At 36.4% G+C, this 27,278-nt stretch overlaps 1 protein-coding gene across 1 annotated transcript; it reads left to right on the forward strand.

Annotated features, from left to right (window-relative positions):
- The first annotated feature begins 2,161 nt into the window (after positions 1-2,161).
- Positions 2,162-27,199, forward strand: adam17b (ADAM metallopeptidase domain 17b). Its single transcript, XM_056445255.1, has 19 exons — positions 2,162-2,741; positions 5,676-5,808; positions 5,898-6,031; positions 7,382-7,470; positions 7,559-7,748; positions 10,789-10,916; positions 13,698-13,784; positions 13,863-13,973; positions 15,750-15,894; positions 15,983-16,074; positions 19,620-19,772; positions 19,856-20,055; positions 21,557-21,660; positions 23,105-23,239; positions 23,343-23,473; positions 23,587-23,665; positions 23,747-23,835; positions 25,722-25,778; positions 25,865-27,199. The coding sequence occupies exons 1-19, from the start codon at positions 2,600-2,602 to the stop codon at positions 26,249-26,251; spliced, it is 2,586 nt and encodes an 861-aa protein (XP_056301230.1). The 5' UTR covers positions 2,162-2,599; the 3' UTR covers positions 26,252-27,199.
- Positions 27,200-27,278: the final 79 nt, after the last annotated feature.

Below are 27,278 nucleotides of genomic sequence, written 5' to 3' on the forward strand. Positions count from 1 at the left end.
ATTCTGAAAGGTATAATAAATAATCTGATGGGAGTTTTGAGCTGAAACTTTAGACATTCTGGAGACACAAAAGACTTGTCTTAAATCTTGAAAAAGGAATAAAAATAGGTGCCCTTTAACGTCTCGGGTAGATTTGTGAATTTATATCAGTTATATGCATTTCCTACTGTATTAGAAAGTCTACTTTTGTTCCTTTTTGTTTGTATCACTTTACAGAAATTTTATAATTTTCCAGGAAGAGAAAAAACTAAATGCTCATTTCTAAGCATATTTAAAGCCATAATTTCGTTTGGCTTTATTAAAAGAAAACGAGACATACTTGGAGGAAATACATTACACAATTCCATTTATTTTTAGTTTTTCTAAACCAAAGATATTCAATTCTTTATACAGCGCATTTCACAATGTAGACTGTCAAAGCAGCTTTCTAGTAAAGTCCAGATTTCAGAGTTGAATTTCAGTTTAGTTCAATTCAATGTGGTTTAAATTTTACTGCTAAAAGTCCAAACACTAAAGAGCAAATCCACCGAAGCGCAGCTCCACAAGTTTCAATCCAAGCACGCCAGTGGTGACCGTGGCAAGGAAAAAAAAAATTACTTCACCAATTGACAAAGTGAAGGGGGAAAAAAAACCTTGAGAGGAACTAGGCTCTGTTGGGCACGACCATTATTCTTCTGGCCAATCTTCCTGTGTGGTGGTCAGGCTGGCCCACAGGATTAATGCAGGGACTTGTTTGTCACGGACCGGTGGCCTTTCAGGAATCAGTGTCATGCATTCGTCCAAGATGACCACAGCATCAGCTCGGCATACGGCCTGGTCCAGCATTATGGATACTTTGGGATCATCTCTTCACAGGTCTTGGATCGGATAGTTTCAAGTATATGGGACAATAACCGTTTTCATGGTATACTGTGGTTTAAAAACGCCAATTTTCTGCTATACCGTTCCTATAGTACATGTAAGATTTTTATATTTACATTTCTAGTTTTTTACGACAACAGTACAGCATCTCCAGCTGAAAAGATACCCAAAGATGCCGTTTTAAATTAATGTAAAGATAGGTGTGTTTTCGAAACTAATGAAGACAGCAGAAGTCAATGATTCACTTTCATTATTTAGCCTGACGTGTTTGCTGCTCCAAAATATTTTTAAAGTTTCTCAAAAAAATATATATATTGTGTTCAAAGGGGAAAAAAGTTTACAAATGACATTGCTCTAAAATATATTATTTTTAAATCACAATATTTTGAAACCGGGATATTTTTATCCAAGGTTAACACCCTCAAAATCTTATACCGGCCCATGCCTAGTAACAAGTTCAGTGAATGTATAAATTTATAATTAAAAAAATTCATTTATGCAATGATCAATAATAGCTAAAGAAAAGATTTGAGCGTTTTCATGCAAATGTCAACCTTGCCAAGAAAAAATAAAGTTTTTACCAAAATTGCAAAAACCTTTCTAAGTTGTTTTGCTTAGGCTTGTATTTTACAGTACTTTACTCAAATATGTTTCTGTCAATGTTTTTAAAAGATTATATTTGATTCAAGTCACACAAGTGCCAATTTCACATCTGTCACATCCAAAACAAAGAGACGTCACATCCCTAATGAAGCTTTTCCCCCATAAATGCAAAAATGTAAAATAAAACCAATCATTTTTGTTCAATAGTGATCCTTTAGATGAGCTTTATTTTCTTTGGGTTGTTCAATTTAATTCACAGAATTTCCACAAAGAATATTATATATTGTAAACTTGCGAACTTTTTTTAGTCATGTCCATAACGCATGTTTATTTTCCTCATTTAAAATATAAAAATTTGTACAGCTTGATATTTGTCTGATCCCATAACTCTGTGGTTCGTTTTGGAAAATATAAACAAATGTTTCAATATAATCTTAACACATACTCTCACTGTGAATTTATGTTTTGAGATTGTTTTGCTCATTTACAGTTGTCTGCATACTGTCCTCCAAATGTGTCCCGACGCTGTGGTGAATTTCACATGGTTTGAGGTAAGAATTTAAAAATAGTCTAGACCAGACTGAGTGTGTTCTCAACTCAGTGAGCGCACTGCCTCTCCACATCACTCAATCGTCCGTGACGTCTAGCAAATGCTGACTAGATAGGCAGCTCAGTGAGGCTTTAAACCACAGACCGAGAGTTTATCCTCTTACGTAACTTCTACTGCGGATACCCTTTCTAAAACCCATTTAAAAACCCAGCGTACTGAATTTAAAGTCGACTTCTCTTCATATCAGTGTTTTGAAAACGCCTCCACACGATCTCCAGATAAACTTTATTGGGGATTTCCTGGCGCGCGGTGAATCAGATCATCCATCCCACATTAAACACTTCCGGGTGTTTCACTTTTTCTCAGATGTTGGTTTGATTTGCTTTTGAGTCTATCTTTTTTCTTTATAACGTCAAGCGCCATGTAGACGAGCGTGTGGAAGTGAGCGCGGTTTTGTTCTTCCTCAGTTCTGTGTGTTTTGTTATTGTGTGTTTGTTTGATCGAACCAGACAGATGTGCGCGTGTACATTAGTTTGGCCGTGTCCAGATGTTGATCTCGGGCAGAGTGATAATCCGCGGGATTAAATGCTGCTGCTGCTGTTTTGTGAAGTACCGTATGCTGCTTTAAACGTCCTCGCCATGAAACGACTCCTTCTCTTTCTGGCGTCTTTGTTTTTGACGGAGGGTTCAAGGAGACCCATTAGGGATGTCCGAGACGACGAGTACGGTGAGTTTTGGGGAATGGGAACACTTTGAAAACATTACGGACACGTTTGGATCGAAAGATTGAGTGTTTTTGTGACGTCATCATAACCACCAAATACCTTACTGTGTTTTAAATTTCCTGGTTCATATCATTGAATGTAATGTCTCAGGGCAAACATTTTGTTGAAAAGCTGTTATACAAATGCACGACTTGATTAATATACTTTGCAGTCGAGGTGTACTTTATCAGTGCTCAAGGTACTGAATCGATGACCTTGGCGTTCCTGCAACAGGTTGTTGATGTACTGTATGTAATTAGCGGTTTTAAGCAAAATCATTTACAGTAATTTAAGTAAAATAAGTTAAGTATTTAGTATAACATTCTGCAGATAGAATTTGGAAAGCCTATTTTTTCTGTGTTAACGAAAATGGTTCCAAAAGAAGCTTGCCGTATTTCTGACTTTTTAACTTGCAATTTCGACTTTTATTAGTTAAATCTAAGTTTTAACACGCAATTCATTCATTTTCCTTCGGATTACTCCCTTTATTTATCTGGGGTGGCCACAGCGGAATGAACCGCCAATTTATCTAGCATATGTTTTACACAGCGGATGCCCTTCCAGCTGCAACCCAGTACTGGAAAACACCCATACACACTCTTTCACACATACACTATGGCCAATTTAGTTAACCCAATTCACTTATAGCGCATGTCTTGGGACTGTGGTAGAAGCCATGTGAACACGGGGAGAACATGCAAACTCCACACAAATATGCCAACTGACCCAGCTGGAACTCTAACCTGCGACCTACTTGCTGTGTGTGAGGTGACAGTTCTAACCACTGAGCCACCATGTCGCGCACACGCATTGAAATCAAATTTTTTTTTTAAATGTTGCGCACACGCAATTCAGATTTCAAGAAATATGAATTAGTATCTTGTAACTGCTAGTATTAACTCAGTTTTTTCTAAATGAGTATATTTACACAAGGAACCACAATGGAAAAGTTTTGTTTTAAATCTGTGTATAAATATCCTTGACTAAATAAGTGTATTCACTTATTTATTTGTCAACTAAAAAGAAACAAAAAATTATATATTTACAGTATATTTACCAAATATCTTTATGAAACGTGATCTCTACTTAATATTCGAATGACTTTTGGTATAAATTAAAAATCATAACAAAGCCCATGCAATGTTCTTTTGGCTATTGACAAATATTATTTTATATTTGTATTACAAACTCAGAATTGTGAGAAATCTTTTGGATTTGCAAATGTGAGATATAGTCACATTTCACTGAAAAGACATAGCATCACCTTAGAATTATACGGTTCTATCTGCGTTCTGAAGGATTTTGAGATATTGAGCTTCAAAGTTTTTGCATTCCATATAGCAAACAATATGTGTGTAACATTTTTTTAAATAAAAAGTCTTAATGTAAACAACTTATAAAAACACCCCATAATGTAAATAAGTTGTCATTTAATAAGAATATGTGAATACCTAAATTTTTACAAAAATGTCAGATAGACATTTTTATTATTATACCAAGGTAACGATAATTGCAGAATGTAAAGAACAGAATAAAAACTAACTTTTTATCTTTTCCTGTTGGAAGTTTGCAACCCACAATTCAGACCTCTAAAGAAAAACGAGTTATTATCTTGCAGTTATTAACTCATCATTTTTACTTTTTTCTTCATAATTGTGATAGTGTGTCTTGCATTTTTAAACTGAAAATTTGCAGTTTTGGGTTTACTCAAAGCGTAGGATAAGAAGTCGTAATAGACCTATTCACACTTTTTCTTTAGAATTGCAAAGTAATGTTGTAAGCTTGCTATTGCAAACTTATATTTATGTTATAAGCTCAACTTATATGTTATAAGCTTAAATTTAGAATTGTGAGAAAGCTTATAAACTTGCTACTGAGAGAAATTAAGTCACATTTCTAAGCAAAAACTCAGAATTGCAGAATGCAAAGAACAGAATAAAATCAATTTCAACATTTTATCATGCAGTTATGACTTTCCCTTCAGGAATTACTTATTTACAATCCAAAATTCAGATGTCTCAGAATTGCAGACAATAAACTTGCTATTCTGACTTTTTTATTGAAGTTGTATGTTTGGTATTTTCAAACACACTTGCTTAATTAATCTCCTGCTTGTGTCTGTTTTATCTTTTATTTATTTTTGCCAGAAAGTAACAGTTATTTTGTTAGCCCACTCAATGTGTTTTTAGCTTCATCCATTGTTTTACAGATCTGTTTGTCCAAGAAATTGGGCTTTACTGTAAATCGATATAAACTATTAAATAAAAATATTAAACTGTAAATAAAAGGTCAGATTTTTGAGATATATACATACACCTTATGTTTTTGTTCTGAAAATTGCAACATTTATTCATTAATTTTCCTTCAGCTTAGTCCCTTTATTCATCAGGGTTCGCCACAACGGAATGAACCACCAACTTATTCAGCAAACACTCATTCACACAGAAAAACCAGGACCAATTTAGTTTATTCAGTTCACCTATAGCGCATGTCTTTGAACTTTTGGGAAAACCAGAGCACCTGGAGGAAACCATTGCGAACACAGGGAGAACATGCAAACTCCACAAAGAAATGCCAACTGACCCAGCCGAGGCTTGAACCACCGACCTTCCAGCTGTGAGGCTACAGTGCTACCCACTGAGCCACCATGTCACCCAAAATTGCGAAATGAGTAAATAAAGTATTTTTAAAATTAATTCAGAATTCTAAAAAAAAACTCAGAGATCTGATGAAGTTCAAATTGTAAACCATAAATATTTCTGAGGGAAAAAGTTCAGAATTGTGAAGTTTCAAAACTCAAATTCTTAAAAAAAAGCCTTAACTTAATTCTCTTTGAAACCAAATTCATCGTTCAGTAATATGTAGCCTATAAAGTTGTTCCTCATGACTTCTTTCAGACCATCTCAGCTCATTGCTGTCAGACTTTGATGTACTTCAGCTGTCCAGTCTTCAACATCATTCAGTTCGCAAGAGAGACGTGCAGTCCCAAACACACGCGGAGAGACTTCTCGGATTCACTGCATTACAGAGGTGAATATTCATCATCCATAATTCATCATGACAGATTGTCAACGCCAAGATTAGTGCTAATTTAATAAACCCGCCTAAATATTTTACAGGCATTTCAAATTGTACCTGACAACCAACGCCGAGCTCTTCACTCATGACTTTAAAGCCGTGGTAGTTGGAGAAGATGGAGCTCAAGAGGTGTATGAGGTCCAGAGAGAAAACTTCTTCACCGGTCATGTCATTGGTAACTGCAACTCTATTACATATTTTAAAGGTGTCCTATTTTGCTCTTCAACAAAATCTTGTTTTGTTTTGGGGTATTCTAGAGGCTGCTCTCATACTTGGTAGTTCAAAGCACACATTATTTTTTACGCAACTTACATTATTACAATACAAACAGCTCGATTAGTTCTGGGTTTGATGAAGGCCCCCTTAGAAAAAAAGCTCAATGTGTCGTAATTGGTCAGCTGTAATTTAAATACATTAGTACTAGCAAAACAAAACATTTATGGTTTGTAAAACACACGCTGATGTCTTTGGAAACTGGTTATAATAATTTCACACATCATCTGACAATGTGTGTTATTCATAACAGATACACACTGTAACTCAAACATTTACTTTATTCTTCTTCCTTTTGAACAGCAACTTATTTTCATGTAAATCCCTAAATTTAGTGTGAAATACACATGAAGTCAAAGCATTAAACGTGAATTTTTGGTAACTCTTTAGTTTAGGTCACAATTTGCAGTATTAACAAACCATTAACTAACACTGTTAGCTTAATAAACTACTAATTGTCGGCGCAATAGCTTAGTGGTTAGCGCGCCGACATGGTGCAGCAGCACATCAGGGCGTCCCGAGTTCAAATCCCGGCTCGAGGACATTTCCCTACCCTACCCCCCTCTCTCTACAACTTCGCTTCCTGTCTCTATACTGTCCTATCTAATAAAAGCAAAAAGGCCAAAAATAAATCTTAAAAAAAAAAAAAAAATACTAATTAACCGTTTATTAAGAGTTAGTAAGGAAGAAGTTGGGTTTAGGTTTTGGGTAGGATTAGGGTGTGAAATTTGACAATACTTTATAACTACTAATGAACAGTTAATATCTTATTAATAGACCAGTAATAAGCCAGAAGTTAATAGCATGAATTGTGACCTGAACTAAAGTGTTACCGACTTTAAAATTTAAATTCTCATTTTAATTGATGGATACAATCGACACAAAATACTCCTTGAAAGAAAATTAAACTTCTTTCATAAACCAAAAAAAGCGAGATTTAGGAGAAAATTAAGGTTGTGAGTAGAGTGGAGATCATTCTTCATTATCATCGCGAGCTTCTCAATGTAAACTAATCTCACAGTCATCTCTTTTCTATCATTATAAGCTTCAAGCTTTGTTGTAGTTCTTGAAAAGAGATTTCCTAAAATCTAAATATCTCCCTTAAGATGTGTGACTTTGCAAATCTTTTTATGTCCAAACATACACACTACACACTGGCTAACATTTATTAAAGTCAAAAAGCAAAACTGGGCACCTATAACATCTAAAATACTTGCGCGGTTCACACGGTTTTCTTCCCTTTCATTTCTAGGAGAGGAGAATTCCAGAGTACAAGCCCATATTGGTGACAATGATTTTACTGCTCATATTCTCACTGATGAAGCCGAATACAACATTGAGGTATTTTAGCCACACAAATCTGATTCATTACTTTATATACCTCAGCTATAGAAGATACATTGTTGACTCATTTATCTGGTGTCTTCAGCCACTGTGGAGATTTACAGAAAACACCCATGATAGTCGGCTGCTTGTGTATCGTTCAGAAGACATCAGGAACGTGAGCCGGTTGGCGGCTCCAAAAGTGTGTGGCTACCTCAGTGCAGATGCCAGTGAAGTGCTGCCAGAGAGTCTGCGGGTATCCAGAGCACTAGATGAAGATGATCAGGAAGAGGAAGGTAAGTCTTTGAGTTCATTTTTTTAATTGTATAAATGTTTTGCCATTACCTATACTGTCTTTCTGGCAGTGTGTAATGTAAATATATGTGGATGAAGGTCTGCATAGATTTAAAGGTCAAGTTGCATGATTCGTTTTCTTTTTGGCTTAGTCCCTTTATTATTTAATATTATAACTTATCCACCATATTTTTTGTGTAGCGGATGCCCTTCCAGCTGCAACCCAACACTGAGAAACACCCATACACTCTCGCATTCACACACATACACAACGGCCAATTTAGCTTATTCAATACACCTATAGCGCATGTCTTTGGACTGTGGAGGAAACCGGAGCACCCGGAGAAAACCCATGCCAACATGGGGAGAACATGCAATCTCCACACAGAAATGCCAATTGACCCAGCCGGGGCTCGAACCAGCGACCTTCTTGCTGTGAGGCGATCGTGCTACCCATCATGTCACCACATCATGAATATACTTTCAATTTGCCTGAAATGAGTCGTCATCAATAATTGCAGTTTTACTTCTTTTAGGATTATAATAAATTTACATAAGGTCAGCCTACTGCCCAATTCCAATTCTATTTTATAACCCTCCCTAATCCTATGCCTGTGCTTATCCCTATGCCACTTAGCCATTCAAACAGTGTGAAAAATTCCCCTAAGAACCACTACTACACCACCACACACACACATAATCATAAGTCGTCGCTAGCTCATTTATCACACAAGAGGATGTTTGTGGCAGCGATAGTCATTGAAAAAGTTGCAAACAAAGTAACATTTAACAGATTATCCACTCCTAGAGTTCTTTTACGCTGCATTTTGGCTTTATAAACGTTCATTTTTAGCTCGAAAATGGCCCCATCACCTCTTACATCTGAAGGATCATGTTGCAAGAAGCTCGAAACTGCATGTAGACAGTTCTCATTCTCTTTTTTATGGATGTAACCGCAAGACAAAACATTAAAGTCCCCATGAACTGGAAGCTGCGACCTTTATTTTTTCAGTTCCTTGAGAAACGGGATATTAAATGAAAAAACTGTTTTTAAATGTTTTAAAATAACATGCATTTATTTAATTAAAAAAAACAACAAATTGTAAAATTGTGAAATGTTATTGCACTATAAAAGAACTGTTCAAAATAGTTTTTCATTTAATTTAATAATCAGCTTTGTTACTCCAGTCTTCAGTCACATGATCATTCAGAAATGACTCTAATACCACACTGAACTGAGCTCAACTGAACTGAACTTCAACACTACAAACTGAACTACACTGTTCCTATTTACTATGACCTTTTATGTGAAGCTGCTTTGACACAATCTACATTGTATAAGCGCTATACAAATAAAGGTGAATTGAATTGAGTTGAATTAATATTAATTATTATTATTATTATTATTTTTATTATTATTGTTATTATTATTATTAATGGTTATACTAATAAAAGCAATAATTACTGGAGTAATAATTTCATTTGAAACTACATACAATAAGACAGCAGTTACAGTATTTAAAATTTTAATACATGTTTAACAAATTAACTTTTTTTTTTTTACATTTAATAAATGCCACCTTGATGAACAGAATAATTTTCTTAAAAAAAAAAGACCCCAAAATTTTGATCTGTAGTGTATTTTTTTTTACATTTGTCTATTAAGCGTCTGATAGATGTCTAAACATAGATGACTTGGCTCAAACAAGGTTACATTTTGGCTGTCAGGGAAAGTCTAATAGACATCTAAGAATAACCCAAAAGAAGACTACGGTAAGGGGCATTTTGTTTTCAGCACGTGCTGTAAACAGTAGACCAACAATCACAATAGACTGAGCCATTTGACCAATCAGAGCAGAGTAGGAGTGGCTTAGAGAGACTGGATGAATTAATAATTTCAGACACTGAGAAAAGTGCACAATATGAAAAAAATATAAGCATCTTTTTGTGCCTGGATGCATAAAAATCAGCTGACTGACGGACGCGCTCCATATGATAAACTGATCCCAGATCAGCTTCTGTACACGCCATTTAAAGTGACACCTCTGTTATCAAACAAAACATAATGGGAGATTCATTTGCTGCTCTTTACTTGTTTGATAACAGGGGTGTCGCTTTAAATGTCGTGTACAAAGCTGATCTGGCATCAGTTTATCATACAGAGCGCGTCTGTCAGTCAGCGCTTGTACATGCACTCACTGATTTAGAGGTTGCATAGGAAGAGCAATGATCGACGCACAGCTTTAATGGAAAGAAAGTGAATGCAGATGTTTTTATATTAATTTCAATGTGGTTTCAAGATTAAAAATATGGGAGAAATATGGGAAAATACTTAATGATAGGATTATCGCGGGATAGAATGGTAAAATACAAGAGAATCCCAGCTTTTCTTTCTTCCACACATTTTTTTCCCCACCATCACGTTCCTTCCGGGTCTCAGGATGTTTCTAGTTCAAATCAAGAAGCATTTCAGACCATCAAAAATATTGTCTTGTTTTCAGAAATAAAATATCAAAATTAAGTGAGTTTTTCCTTAAAACAAGAAGAATAATTTGCCAATGGGTAAGCAAAATAATCTAAATTTCTAAGCAAAAACATGATTATTTTGCTGACCCCATTGGCAGATTATTTAGCTTGTTTCATGAAAAGAACTCACTTAATTTTGGTGTATTATTTCTGGAAACCAAACAGTATTTTTGCTTGTCTAGAAAATTCTTCTTGATTTAAGAATTTGAAGATATTCAGACTAGAAACAAGACAGGAACTCTTAAGTAAGAAAAGCACTTTTTGCAGTGTTTCAAACGGCCTAATAGGCAAAATATAAAATGTCAAGACCAAATACTGAAACCTCATTCAAAGGCTTTCTATTTCAACATATCTAGTTTAAAGCAGTTTAAATCTTCCTTCTCATCTGATCCAAATCTAGACAGTGCAATGTTAGATGCAGTTTTATATAGCTACTTTGTTGCTCATGTGCTTCTTGCTTTCTCACCCTTTGTCTATTTTCACCATCTTATTCTCTCCTCTGTTTTTTCTCCACAGGGCACTTGAGAGAGAGAAGGCAGACGGTGGACCACAGTAAAAACACCTGCCCTCTGTTGCTTGTGGCTGACTATCGCTTTTTCAGAAACATGGGCCGCAAGGAGGAGAGCACCACACTCAACTATCTGGTAAGAAAGACAATAAAGATGATTGACCTCGTTCATGAAATTTCATTCATTTTTATTTCGGCTTAGTCCCTTTATTAATCTGGGGTCGCCACAGCTGAATGAACCACCAACTTATCCAGCATTTGTTTTACGCAGCGGATGCCCTTCCAGCCGCAACCCATCACTGGGAAACCCATACACACTCATTCACACACATACATACACTATAGACAATTTAGCCTACCCAATTCACCTGTACCGCATGTCTTTGGACTGTGGGGGAAACCTGAGCACCCGGAGGATCCCACGCAAACGCAGGGAGAACATGCAAACTCCACACAGAAACGCCAACTGACCCAGCCAAGGCTCGAACCAGCTACCTACTTGCTGTGAGGCACTACCTACTGCGCCACTGCGTCACCTCATGAAATTTCAGCAAATCATTATTTTCAATCCCATATTCCGTTAAAAGTAACTACGCAGTTTTTTTTGGCTCCTTGATTTCTTGTTGTCTAAGACGATATTTGAAGGCAACCTCTGCATTATTGCTGCCCATTTTCTAACTTTTTTAGTTGAAATAATATATTGAATTAATTAAATATAATAATTATAAATTAAGTAATTCAATTTTGTTATTGTAATTTAGTTAAAATAGCTTCAGGCTTTACAGTACAGGAAATATGTTAACTAAAATATAGTTAAATAATAAAATAATATGTTATGTAATGAAATAGTAAAAAGGGCGGCACTGTTGCCTCACAGCAAGGTCGCTGGTTTGAGTCCCGGCTGGACCAGCTGTCATTTCTTTGTGGAGTTTGCATGTTTGCGGTTTCTCCCACAGTCCAAAGACATGCGCTATAGGTGAATTGGGTAAACATAATTGGCTGTAGTGTACGAGTGTGAATGTGAGAGTGTATAGGTGTTTCCCAGTACTGGGTTACGGCTACAAGGGCATCCGCTGCATAAAAAATATGCAGAAATAGTTGTCGGCTCATTCTGCTGTGGCGACCCCTGATTAATAAAGGGACTAAGCAAAAGGGGAATGAATAAATGAATGAAAATAGTAAAAAAAACTAAACAAAATCAATTTTAAATGCAAATGATACATTTTACTCTACAAGTTTTAAGCGATTTCTGTCTTAAAAAATATTTTTGAGCTTTTTATATACTACTATGTAAAAGTTTGGGGTTATAATATTTTATTTTATTTTTAAAGAAATTGTTGGTAATTCATGTTTAAAACTTAAAGCAGAAGTTTATTTAAACATTGTGAATAACTTTTGTAATGTAATTTTTTTTTTTCTATTTCAAATAAATTCTGCTCTTTTAGACTTTCTATTCATCTAAAGAATTCTAAAAATTTATCAATATTATTAGCAATTACTGTATTCAACATTCATAAAAATGTAAAAATGTTTGTGCATATTTTTCCATTGAACTTTAAAGTGACCAAACATGAAAGATTGCTGTTCATTTTATGTTTGCTGGAAGCTAAACATGTAATTGTGCGTTCTTGGATAAAGGGGATGACCTCTTGCCTTGTCTTAGAAAAGCTAACCTATTAAAAAAATACATACATACATATATATATATATATATATATATATATATATATATATATATATATATATATATATATATATATATATATATATATATATATATATATATATATATATATATATATATATATATATATATAGGTCTATTTGGAAAATATTCTATGACTTTTTGGAGTCTAGATCAGGGGTGCCCAAATTTTTCTTATAAATGGCCAAAAACCAAACTTGAATGAGGACTGTGGGCTGAAGGTAAGTGAACTAAACTGCACTGTAAAAAATGCAGGGTTCCACACAATTCATTCAGGTTGTCCTAACACATTTAAGTGGATTAAACTTAAAACAATTAAGTTGTCTTAAAAAAAATCTCAAGAATTGTGTTGTATAAGCTAATTTTACATAAGTAGCTTAAACAAACAGCTAATATTTTTTATGAGTGTTTATTACATTAAAGTTGCCATGGGTCATTTCTTAATTTATTTCAGATTATTAATAAATAAATAGATTTAATCATATTAAATTGTGCAATTGTACAATAAAAGTGCAATTCCTTTTTAAACACAATGAAGATCAATGCCAAATACAGTAGCAAAGCTGCCTCTGCTGATGTCTTCTACATTGTCTTCTATCCATCAGGGACAGTGTATTTTTTGGATCTGATTAATTAACAACATTTAATTGAAACATTTAATTCAGGATGCATTTTTTTGTAGCTCAACAAAAAACAAACTACCAAAAAACACCTACACCTCTTCTAAGATGGGATGGTGGGCCAAATTAAATGTTAACAAGGGCCAAGTGGGTCCTAGTTTGGGTATCTCTGGTCTAGATGGTGACTGTTTTGTTGAATTGATGGACATTGAAAGTATACGCTGTAGATTAGACAAGTATGTTATTGCTGTATTATTTAATAATATTATCATTTAATTTTTTTATTTGTTGTTTGTTTCTTTCAGACTGTATTAAATTATTTTGAATTGAGATATTATAATCTTGTTGTATTTTTAGCTTAACTGAAGAGGTAAACTTTTGTCAATTTGCATGACAATGTTTAAAATAAAAATTCTTGTTTAAAAAAGCATGCTTATTGGTCATCTAGCTGAATAATATCTGACGGACCCTCACTTATTAAAAGCAATGTACCAACCACTACATAAGATCTTATATATTGATTAAAAAATTAATGGGAATAGTTGTTAAATAGTTTCTGATGTCTAACAGATTTGCCCTTTGATGTTTTCAGATTGAGCTGATTGACCGTGTGGATGACATTTACCGCAATACCTCTTGGGATGACGAGTACAAAGGTTATGGAGTTCAGATTCAGCAGGTGAGCACCGTGGAGAACATGGTAACAAGTCAATAAAATGCTAGTTTAGAGCAAGCAATGTTTATTTGTCTTTTTTAGATCATAATTAACATGACACCCACACAAGTAGAACCTGGAGGTGCTCACTTCAACATGAAAGGCACTCCTGTGAAGGACAAATATGTCTGGGACGTCAAGAAGCTCTTGGAGGTGAGAGACACTGAAGCTGAAGCTGTAGAAGCAAACAACTGAAGCGTCTTCTTTTTATTTTGTGCATTGAACATCTGAAACCATGAGATTTGCAAAAGTATTAGTGTTTTTATGGTAGTATTGAGTAGTATTTTGGTATATAATAAGGTTTATGGGTAACATAACCTATAATTTGAATGTAAATCTTGAAATTGTTTGTTCAAGTCTTTAAATAGCTACAATTCAAATGTTTTGTGTCAGTGAGGCTGTTTTAATGTTTTTGAAAGACGTCTCATGATTTCTAATGTTACATTTGTTACACAAAACATGCCGGCAGCTAGCTCTCTGTAACTCTCACATGGTCGCCCACTGAAGCTAAGCAGGGCTGCGCCCGGTCAGTACCTGGATGGGAGACCACAAAAAGCTAGGTTGCTGCTGGAAGTGGTATTAGTGAGGCCAGCAGGGGGTGCTCAACCTGCGGTCAGGCTTTAATGCCCCAGTATATTGATGGAGACTATACTGCTCAGTGATGAGACGTTAAACTGAGGTCTGTGGTTGTTAAAAATCCCAAGTTTGCCATGATGGCCTCCATTTAATATTTGGCTTCATCACTCTGTCTCCTCACCACCAATTAGCTGGTGTGTGGTGTGCGGTTTGGCGCAATATGGCTGCCATCGCGTCATCCAGGTGGATGCTGCACACTGGTGGTAGATGAGGAGATTCCCCCCAAAAATGTGTAAAGCGCTTTGAGTATCTAGAAAATGGCTAAATAAATGTAAGAAATTAATAATGTATTACAATTTATTTATGAAATAATAATGTGAAACATTGCAATGTTAAATAATGTTTTCTTTATTTTAAAATATTTAAAAACTCAATCTATTCCTCTAATGGCAAAGCTGAATTTTCAGCAGCCATTATTTCAGTATTCAGTGTGACATGATCATTCAGAGATCATTTTAATATGAAGAGGTGATAATAAATGTTCCACTATTATACACCAAACTGGTGGGCTGCTTAAAACGGATTTGCCACAATGCTTTTTCAGGAATTTTTGACAAACAGAGAGTCAAATAAAATGAATTTTTGACTCTTGAGTATTTGCTAACATATGAATGTCTTCACACGTCATCCATTTAATGCATTCTTGTGGAATAAAATTCTTAACCACTGAACAGTGAATTAGTAACAGAGTTAGTATTAGCGCAGTAAGATACTGGCCCTGTTTAGACACGGTCTTAATATTTGCTTTGTTTGATCAGATTCAGTTCAATTCATCTTTACAATGTAGATTGTCAAAGCAGCTTAACATAGAAGTTCTTGTAAATTGAAATTGAAACAGTGTCAGTCCAGTTTTCAGAGTTGGAGTTCAGTTTAGTTCAGTTCAGTGTGGTTTAATTTTCACTGCTGGTAGTTTAAACACTGAAGAGCAAACCCATCGATGTGCAGCCCCATAAGTCCCAAACCAAGCAAGCCAGTGGCGACAGCGGCAAGGAACAAACTTCACCAAGTGACGAAAATGAAGGAAAAAAACCTAGAGAGAAACCAGGCTCAGATCAGAAGTAGATGATGAAAGCAAGTTCTTATTTTCAACTGGTGTTTAAATCCACTTCTTTTCTTCATTTTTGACCACTTTCAAAAACTATGAAAGCAATTTGTATTGTACTACTCAACTTTTCAGACTACGTTACCCCTGTATTTATCAACAAAAGTGCATTCCTACAAAATTCCAAAGTGAATAATGTTCAGATTGAGGTCTTAATTAAACATAAGTCTATTTTTGTCTTCCCCGTGCAGCAATTTAGCATTGACATCGCTGATAATGCATCACAGGTGTGTTTGGCTCATCTGTTCACCTATCAGGATTTTGATGAAGGCACACTGGGATTGGCTTATGTGGCTCCTTCCAAACCAGGCTTTCCTGGAGGCCTTTGTTCTGAGAGTGAGTGAAATTATCATTATATGGATAAATAAAGGTGAATTAATATGTTCCTCATTCTTAGATGTTTTGTTTTTGTGTCTTTCTTAAGAGTGTCCTTCATCAGGAAATGACAATCGTGCAATTTACCTTAACACTGGACTGACCAGCACCAAAAATTATGGGAAAACCATTCTTACCAAGGCGAGTAGATGTTCAAACAAATCTGCTTGTCACTGGGTACATTTACATGAACACGAATAATCTGAAATTAATACGATTAAGTCAATACGCTGATTAAGAGTCTACAATGTAAACACTGATTTTTAATCAGAAATCAGAAATCAGAAAGAGCTTTATTGCCAGGTATGTTCACACATACGAGGAATTTGTTTTCGTGACAGAGCTTCTACAGTGCAACAGGATTACAGAGACAGGACAAAAAACAGATAATAAATATATTTTTTTTAAAAATAGAAGTAAGTAGTGAGTGCAAATATACAGATTGACAAGTGTATGTACATGTTTATTACTATATACAACGTTATATGTGCAGCTGTTATGTGCAAATTGGCATGTAAAGTGTGTTGTTAAATAAGTGTATATGTGTATAAAAGTGTATAGCAAGTAGTGATGTTGGTTCCGCAATTATTATCATCAAGTGTTCATGAGATGGATTGCCTGAGGGAAGAAACTGTTTCTGTGTCGGGCTGTTCTGGTGCGCAGTGCTCTGTAGCGTCGACCAGAAGGTAAAAGTTCAAAGAGGCAGTGTGCTGGGTGTGAGGGGTCCAGAGTGATTTTGGCAGCCCTTCTGCTCGCTCTGGATAAGTACAGTTCTTGGGGAGTAGGAAGGGTTGTACCAATGATTCGCTCAGCAGTCCGAACTATTCGACGTAGTCTTTGGAGGTCGTATTTAGTAGCTGAGCTAAACCAGACAGTTATTGATGTGCAGATGACTGATTCAATGATGGAGGTGTAGAACTGTTTCAGCAGCTCCTTTGGGAGGTTAAACTTCCTCAGCTGACGAAGAAAGTACATCCTCTGTTGAGCTTTTTTGACAATGGAGTCAATGTGAGTGTCCCACTTCAGGTCCTTAGAGATGGTGGTGCCCAGGAACTTGAATGACTCCACTGCTGCCACAATGCTGTCCATGATGCTCAGTGGGGGGAGAGCAGGGGGGTTTCTCCTGAAGTCCACTATCATCTCCACTGTTTTGAGCGTGTTGAGCTCCAGGTTGTTGTTACTGCACCAGACAGCCAACTCCTTAACCTCCTGTCTGTAGGCAGACTCGTCACCGTCCTGAATGAGGCCGATAAGTGTGGTGTCGTCTGCAAACTTCAAGAGCTTCACAGAGGAGTCTTTTGATGTGCAGTCATTCGTGTACAGGGAGAAGAGCAGTGGGGAGAGGACACACCCCTGGGGGGCGCCAGTGCTGATTGTGCGGATGCTAGATGAGAATTTTCCCAGCTTCACCAGCTGCTGCCTGTCCGTTAGGAAGCTGTTGATCCAATGACAGACAGAGGTGGGCACAGAGAGCTGAGTTAATTTGGGCAGGAGAAGTTTTGGGATGATAGTGTTAAACGCCGAGCTGAAGTCAACAAACAACATCCTCACATAGGTCCCTGGTCTGTCTAGGTGTTGCAGAGCATAATGCAGTCCCATATTAACCGCATCATCCACAGACCTGTTTGCTCTGTAGGCAAACTGAAGAGAGTCCAGTGAGGGTTCAGTGATGTCCTTCAGGTGAGCCAGCATCAGTTTTTCAAAGGACTTCATGACCACAGATGTTAGTGCCACCGGTCTGTAGTCATTTAGTCCTGTAAGTTTGGGTTTCTTTGGGATGGGGATGATGGTGGAGCGTTTGAGGCAGGAGGGCACTTCACACAGCTCCAGTGATCTGTTGAAGATCAGGGTGAAGATGGGGGCCAGTTGGTCAGCACAGGATTTTAAACAGGCTGGTGTTATAAAATCTGGGCCTGGTGCTTTTTTTTTAATGATCTTAATCTGACTAAAGTCATAATCACACTAAACAGATATGTAAGTGCAGTACAGACATGTAAACACCTTAATCAAACTATTACCATTCTGTAGGATTTTTGCTGCATTTTGTGACAGGATAGTGTATATATATGCCTGTTTGACACTATTCTCTGCACCTACTGAGTCAGTGAAGGACCACACACACCTGCATCGCAAAAGACGTCTCATGATTTCTAATGTTACATTTGTTACACAAAACATGCCGGCATCTAGCTCTCTGCAACTCTCACATGGTCGCCCACTGAAGCTAAGCAGGGCTGCGCCCGGTCAGTACCTGGATGGGAGACCACAAAAAGCTAGGTTGCTGCTGGAAGTGGTATTAGTGAGGCCAGCAGGGGGTGCTCAACCTGCGGTCGGGCCCTAACGCCCCAGTATATTGATGGAGACTATACTGCTCAGTGATGAGACGTTAAACTGAGGTCTGTGGTTGTTAAGTCAATACGCTGATTAAGAGTCTACAATGTAAACACTGATTTTTGATGATCTTAATCTGACTAAAGTCATAATCAAACTAAACAGAAATTGAAGTGCAGTACAGACATGTAAACACCTTAATCAAACTATTACCATTCTGTAGGATTTTTGCTGCATTTTGTGACAGGATAGTGTATATATATGCCTGTTTGACACTATTCTCTGCACCTACCGAGTCAGTGAAGGACCACACACACCTGCATCGCAAAATACAGAGTTTTTTTTCCCCATACGGCGTGCGGTATCAAATTCCATTAAAACAACACTCTTCCAGCAGTTCATACGTGCATCCAATATCTCATTTGTCACGAAGACATGCATGAAATATTCCTGAATGAAAGTGAAAGTGCCAAACTGCAGTTAAAGTCGACAAATTAGAAAGAAAACACCCAAAATTACATGAAACTCCATTGGAAATGTGGATATCGCAATGAGGTTAATTGATCTGTTTGCTATAACATGTAAAACGAGATCATGAAAGGAACATTAAAAAAGCAACTCATGTAAACACCTTAATCATATTATTGTCTTATTCAGATTAGGGAAACTTATTCGATTATTGATGTCCATGTAAACATAGTCCGTGTCATTTAGTACAGTGGAAAAAAGGACTCACCACCATCCTTCAAGACCATTTATTTCTGGTAGTTAAATGATGTTGGTTTTTGGATTTAACAACAGTGGCAGGACCAAGAATATTGTAAAACACAACTAAGATATTAATATAATTAATAACATGTATGTAAACTATGACACACATAACTAATAACATAGCAAAAACGCAACAAACACTAAAAATAAACATAAAAACAACCAAAAAAATAACCCAAAACTAATGAAATCCTGAATATAGTTACACCCTTACTAAAATAAAAAATAAAATGCACAAAAAATATACATATGGTAAATAAAAAGCACAATAAACATTATTCCAATTTAATTTGTTTATATTTAAAATATTAAGTTTAATTTTAAATAAAAAATAATTAATTTTTTTTTATATAATAGTAATAGTAGAGTTTTATATAATAGTAAATTAATCAAAGCATTTTAAGAATTTCAATAATTTAAAATAATAAATAAATAAATAAATAAATAAATCTTTTATATATTTTATAGAATTTACCCTTGAGATACCTTGAGATATATAATAATAAAATATGCCTAAAATGTGGTCTTGAAAAGTGAGCCTGGAAGGTATACTGATTTTATTTTAATAATTATTTTGACTACAGGAAGCAGACTTGGTCACCACCCACGAGCTCGGCCACAATTTCGGTGCTGTTCATGACCCAGATGATGTGTCATACTGTGCTCCCCGAGAGGACCAGGGAGGCAAATATGTGATGTACCCCATTGCGGTGAGCGGGGATCACTCCAACAATAAAGTACGTCCTTTGCTAATGTCCGTTCAGCAATTCAGATAGTCACTTGATCAGCCTGTAAGTGTTTTGTTTTCGCTCTGGTCTAGTTATTTTCAAACTGCAGTAAGATGTCCATAGCAAAGAGGCTGAGAGCCAAAGCCTCCACCTGCTTCAAGGAAAGGAACAGTAATGTGTGTGGAAACTCACGGGTGGAGGAAGGTGAAGAGTGTGATCCTGGACTGCTCCACCTCAACAGTGACCCCTGTTGCACTGCAAACTGCAAACTGAGACCGGGCGTACAGTGCAGGTACAGCGCCTCCGTGTGGACTTATTCTCAATGTGCAGTTATGTGATGCTAAAAGACCAATCAGCTAAAAACTAAAAGCACTGTTCATTTAAAGTATGGATGCCCATTTCCGCCATATTTATGTATATGGTATGGGGTTAGACTTTATATATAACTTAGACTTTAATATTTATTATTGTTATTTTTTTTATATCTCATAATTGTTACTTAAAGGGATAGTTCACCTCAAAACTCAAATGAATGAGCAGATATGTGAAGTAACAGGATTTTAAGGATGGATGCCCCATACTTTAAATTCCATAAACATTTATGGATGATGTACTGTATAGTCATAATTTTGACTTTTTGTTTCATAACTCAAAAAGACAAAATGTAAACTTTTAAATTGATAATTATGACTGAAAATCTACGAATATATGTATAGGTATAATTTTAATCTCACAATTATTAAAGGCACCCAAAATAAAAATGTTCTCACTCACCCTCAGGTGATTAAAAACCTTTAATAGTTTGCCTATTCTATTGAACACAAAAGCAAAGCAATTTGAGCACAGTAAATCCTGATAGATGAAGAGAACTCAAACCAGCTGAGTACTGTAAAACACAATAAGTTAAGGCTCAAATAAGTTATTAAGTTAACTCAAACTGTTTGAGGAAACCGATTGCTAAAAACCATTTGAGTTAAAAACCAATCTATTTGAGTACTGTGAACTTACACCATTTAAGTTGAAGTAATGAGGTATTTAATTAACTCATTACCTTCAACACTGAGTTCAAAACTCTTCAAATGAGTAGAATTAACTTTCAGTAAATGTTGAGTTAACTACACTCATTTCATTTGAGAAAGTTGACTGTTGGGTTTTACAGTGTAGGCATGGGCTAACTCCAACCAATCAAAAAAAACATCCCTGTTATTTTATATGTTTTATACAATTAAGTGGAATGGCTGTAGTTTGCCCCAAAACCAAAAATGAAACCAGAAAATTTGAAATGGTCAGAAAGTTGTTTGATGTTTTTGATTGGCTGTAGAGTTTTCTGCAATGTAGAACATTTTTAATTGTCCATCCAATTTAATTATAGTTAAAAAAAACTGGAAATAATAACTCAAAATACTATCCACATGATAAAGACATACTGAATATCCCCAAAAATATCAAGGACTACATTTTGCCCAGAATGACATTAACAAAGATAAATTTAGGATTTACTAAATTAAAATTATGCCTGATTTTCTTTTACATGCCAGAAATGTATTTCAATAAAGGCACCAAAAGCATAATTTACTCTCTCTCTCTCTCTCTCTCTCTCTCTCTCTCTCTCTCTCTCTCTCTCTCTCTCTCTCTCTGTCTCTCTCTCTCTCTCTCTCTCTCTCTCTCTCTCTCTCTCTCTCTCTCTCTCTCTCTCTTGATTATTTTTAAATGCAACTGATCAATTAATAATTGAAGACAGATTCATGTTTGCATATGTTCATGTCTGAAAGTTTTGTCTTTTTCTTTTTCAGTGACAGGAACAGCCCCTGCTGCAAAGACTGCAGGTTTGAGAAGCAGAGCAAGGTTTGTCAGGAACCAATGGAGGCCACCTGCAAAGGAAGATCTAATTGCTCAGGTGAGGCGGCAGAACCTGATCAACATTTTTCAGGGATGTTTAAATACTATTGTGTTATTTTATTTAATTTTTTTAAGGCTTAAGTTATTTTAAGCACTTTATTTCATTATAAAATTTCTGTTTTAATTTTAACGTTTTAATTTCAGTTACTTGCTAAAGGGACAGGTTCTGAGTTTTAGGGTTTTTAACTTAATATTTAAAACATTTATAATAAATGTGGCATTTTTGGTACAAATAATACAAATAATATATTTTGCATTATTTTGTAGAAAAAATATATAATTTTTTGATTGAAAAATATAGAAATAAAATCTAGAAGTGTACAAATATTTAATAAATACTTTATTTATTATGTATTACATGTATTATATTATGTATTAATTATTTTAAAATATTTTTTAAAATGTTATTATAAAAAATAAATGTTAGTAATTCTAATAAAAATAGAATAATTCAGTTCACTTTTAATTTGTATTTAAAAACAATTTATGGCATCTTTGTACAGACATGTGCCAAGGTGGGTGTCTTGTTGTTTTTGTTGTTTTTATTTTTATTATTATTATTTTATATTTGGTATGTGTTATATAATATTGTTCTATGTGTTATAATAATATGTGTTATACAATATGCTGTTGTTGTTGTTGTTATCATAAATATTAATTGAAATTATATAATCCAATAGTTGATAGTCCTTGGCAGGGGTGCCCAAACCTGCTTCTGGAGATCTACCTTCCTGCAGAGTTCAGATGAAACCTTGATCAAACACACCTGCCCGTAATTCCAAGCGCTCCTTCAGATCTTACTTAGATGGTTTAATTGAGTTTGATCAGGGTTGGAGCTAAAATCTGCAGCAAGGTAGATCTCCAGGGACAGGATTGGGCACCACTGTTCTATGGTATGTATCAATATTTTGGTGATTTTAGTTTATTCAATATAATAAAACCAGCAATGGGTGTCACAATGACGCAGTGGGTAGCACGATCGCCTCACAGCAAGAAGGTCGCTGGTTCGAGCCCCGGCTGGGTCAGTTGGCATTTATGTGTGGACTTTGCATGTTCTCCCCATGTTCGCGTGGGTTTTCTCCAAGTGCTCCGGTTTTCCCCACAGTCCAAAGACATGCAGTACAGGTGAATTGAGTAAGCTAAATTGGCTGAAGTGTATGTGTGTGAATGCAAGAATGCATGGGCTTTCCCAGTGTTGGGTTGCGGCTGGAATGGCATCCACTGCGTAAAACATATGCTGGATAAGTTGGCAGTTCATTTCGCTGTGGTGACCCTTGATTAATAAAGGGACTAAGCCGAATGAATGAATGAATGAAAACCAGCAATTACTTATTTTCCCCCGATTTTGTTCTACCAAATATTTTTATTATGGTAAATTTTCTGAAATCACTAGCCATTGGCAGATTTAGCCTCACTCAAAGTTGCTCCTGTGTTTGTGACAGGATACGGCAGCGAGTGTCCTCCTCCAGAGAATCTGCCCAATAAGACCATCTGTGTGGACAACGGCCGCTGTCTGAATGGAGAGTGCATCCCCTTCTGCGAGGCCGTCAAAAACCTGCAGTCCTGTGCTTGCAATGGTAAACTCCTGTTCAGCTCATATTGTCTGTACTGTATATAATAGTAGAGTTTTAACATCGATGAAGCCTTTTTTCCGTATTCTTTTTGTATGTAATTCACCAGAGACGCACAACTCTTGTAAAGTTTGCTGCAAGGATAAAAACGGTGTTTGTGCTCCGTATATTGGTGACAAGGGCAGCCCTCTCTTTCTGCGCAAAGGCAAACCTTGTACTGTGGGTTTTTGTGATGGCGCGGTGAGTGTCTGTAAAAGCGGTTCTTTAATCACAGATCAATTGCAGTGGTTTTCAAGACAATTGAAGGTGGATTTGCATTCATTGAATTAAATGTTTGTTCATACTTCTTGCAGGGTAAATGCATGAAACAAGTCCAGGATGTTATTGAGAGGCTGTGGGATTTCATTGAGAAGTTGGACATCAATACTTTTGGTAAGCTGACTGTAAACACGGTGATTTCATCTCAGTCAAAAGCCAATGGAGATGTGAGATGTGTGTTTGTGTGTTTTTCAGGGAAGTTTCTGGCAGATAACATTGTTGGCTCAGTGGTGGTTTTCTCACTTCTCTTCTGGATTCCTCTCAGCATTCTGGTGCATTGTGTGGTGAGTTTTCACCATCGACATGTTCACCTTAGTTTAATGTAGTAGCTAAACAAAACATTTAAAGAGCCCCTATTATGGATTTTTGAAAATGCTTTTCCATGCAGTGTGTAACACAGCACTAAGTGAATGAAAACATCCAGCTGAGGTGTAAATCTGGTGCACCGTGATTAAAACTATTGATTCTTTAATGAAGTAGTCAACTCAGAGTCAAATAAATGAATTGTGTTGGGTTTGGATCTTTTGATCTACGCGTCGATGTCGATATGGTACATCACCAAATATGTAGTATTGGATCCTGTAAAACGTGAATGCGCCTTTCCCTTCGGACACTAGCAGAGCGTGGGGGATCATGGGACAGATCATGACACAAAGTTGACGATCACTGACAGATGGAGATTCGGCTGTGGGGAATAAAGGGTTAAAGTTTATTTTCACAACAACACCACAGTATGGCCAACCTAGTGCTGTGTTTGTAATTTTTCTGATTTTTGATACAATAACCTATGCTGCAACGTGGGATTCACCGGCTGTTTGCTATTAAAGGAAGGAACAGCAGAGACTATTATGTATGGGACTTTGTCAGTAACTGTTACAGTTCATATAAACCTCTTTCTACTTCCTCCGGATCATAATATGTCAGTGTAATTAAAATTGTTGCCTCGTTTTCTTTAGTTTGCAAAATATGTTTAATTGTGCGTTGTAACTTGTAAACGCTCCACGTGGCTTGTAATCACTTATCTATTATAGATCAGTGTTTGTATTGTATCTCTCAGGTTAAATCTTTATAGGCTATTCACATATTGCGTCCAAAACCATGTTGAAAATGTGACGCATGCTTCTTCCTTTACCAGTTTAAATAGGCTTTTGAACTCACAATCCTCTGCCGGTTGTCTTTGCTATGGCCACCATCAGCTGTTCCTCACTCGCACGGTGTGGTCAATTTTCAAAATAGCTCAACTTTTGCCACTTTGTGGATTAATACCGAATGTGTGTCGTTGTTATTACTTGGTGTTAGGTTTAAGAGTAGAGTAATATGCTGGTGTTTAACTGCATTGCTGTATTACATTCCTGCATTGGCCTCTCACATATACTCTGCACTCTGAGTACTTCATAGCCGTGGTGGACGTTTCCCTCTGTCTCGCGCTGAACCCAGTCGACCAATCCCAACAGACTGGGTCATCGGACCAATCACAGCAGATTAGCCTCATGTAAAGGAGGAGTTTGGGAATAAATAATTCACTGAACGAATTTCAAGAATGGTATGGAATGGATCCTAACGAATGGAAGTCGTTAGGATAATTTGACTTTGCATGCATATCAGCCTGTTGTTGGAGACCCCCAAACCAAAATATGACCTCTTATAATGCATAATAGGGGCTCTTTATGTCAATGACTGACCAAAGCAAAACAAGAGAAATGAATAAATAATCCCACACAAAACATCCGTTAAATCAATCACAGCAGAACACAAAACAAAATTAACACGTCGCAGAAAAAACATAAATTTAGTCTAATAAAAAGAGGTTTTATCAATAACAGACAAAACAGAATTTGCATACCAAGAGAAAAACAAAGGTTCATCTAATGACACAATCTCACATGATTATTATGCAAAATTGTAGAAAACTAAGAAACGAATGAGAGAATAAGCAACATCCAGTCCCAATATAGACCTGGGGTCAAAGAGAGAATGTGGGTTTTTGCATTTATTATGACAAGAGAGTATTAAGACATGAAGCAAAGTTGGAGAGAGAAAAATCTGCCTGGACTTGAACTCAGGAACGCCCAAAGCACAATGGCGTTACATGTCGGCACATTGCCCACTAAGCTATTGGCTTTTTTTTTGTTTTTTGTATTAATAAATTCTTGTCTTTTTTTATTTTTAGGATAAGAAACTTGATCAGCAGTATGAGCTGAGTACAAAGCCGCTCTTCTACCCCAGTGTAAGTACCAATCAGATCAAACCTACCTTTCATTCAGCAACACAAAACCATATCAAACACCTGACTGTGTTTATTCATCGCCCCAGAATGCAGAGCTGCTAAGCAGTTTAGAGTCAGCCTCGGTGCGGATCTTCAAACCTCCATCATCTGCGGGCTCATTAGTGGTGCCACGCTTTCATGCGTCTGGACCTCTGCAGACCAGCACTCCACCCGTCTCCATCTCTCAAGTGGCTCCAGCCCCGATCCAAACCCCAACCCCATGTCCTCTCCCAAACATAGAGCCTCAACGCATGGCCACCATCAAGGAAGACCCCAGCTATGACTCCCACCTGGATCAAATCCTAGGAGAAGACTTTCCTACCTCCGGCTCAGTGTCACGGTCATTTGATGATCTGACGGAGAACCGAGAGAACGCCATGTCCTTCAGAGTAAACCGACATCCACAGAGCAACAGCAAGGAGACTGAATGCTGAAGCACAAAGTATGCTTTTATTTTGAAATGTACACACAGGTGAACACACAAGCTGCGTCCGAAAAAAGTATGTTCTATAAATGTATGAGTGTAAGTAGTATGGAGTACTACATCCATCATTGGTCATTATCACTTGAGCTAACTGCGTCAGTTGCATCGCTTGACTCATTAATTATCTTACATTGCATTATGGGATAGTGTAGTGTCTATTGGATGCACACTTCAGAATCTCACCGAAAGTAGTAGGTCATCTGGGTCTTTCTCGCCAGTGTTGTGCTTGTTACTGAAAAATAGTTACTAGTTACAGTTACTAGTTACTTCATTCAAAAATAACTCAATTACTTTATCGATTACTTACACCAAAAGGTAATGCGGGACTGTTAAAAGTAATTTTGAGTTACTTTTCTAAAGAAATTTTTAATGCTCCAATAAATGCCCTTATAACGTCACTTCAGTGCTGCATGGAAAATGCAGGTTTAATTCATTTGCATTCTCACAACTGAAACCCAAAACACTTAAATAAAAAGTAATATTTTAACACTCATCATAACACACTTGTCATAAAAGCTTGTATTTTACCCTTGTATTTTTCCTTCACAGCTTGCATATGAAAATAGTGACAATATACAACAAACACAAAACCTTTATTAAATAAATAAATGAAAGTGATCTGAATTATCATTCAGAATTAATTTGGTGAAACTCAGCACCAAAAAAAACTGCTATTATAGACAACCATAAATTTTAGTAATTAATAATAGTAACATTAATAGTCTCTCAGTCTCTCACGTGCACAACTAGTCTACCTCGCACGCATTTGGTCTCTCTCGCACACACACTCGGCCTATTTCACCCGCATTCAGTGTCTATTGCACACACACTTGGCATATCTCGCACGCACCTGGTCTCTCTGCTTTCACTTTACTTTTGCCCAGTCTGGCGCCTCACACACGCATCTTTACAGTGGTTGGTTGGCATCCACCAATCCCACAATGCTTCGCCACTGTAAACAGCAAGATGTAGACTAG

Source organism: Danio aesculapii, chromosome 20 (genome assembly GCF_903798145.1).
Source record: "Danio aesculapii chromosome 20, fDanAes4.1, whole genome shotgun sequence".
In the NCBI taxonomy this organism is placed as follows: Eukaryota; Metazoa; Chordata; class Actinopteri; order Cypriniformes; family Danionidae; genus Danio; species Danio aesculapii.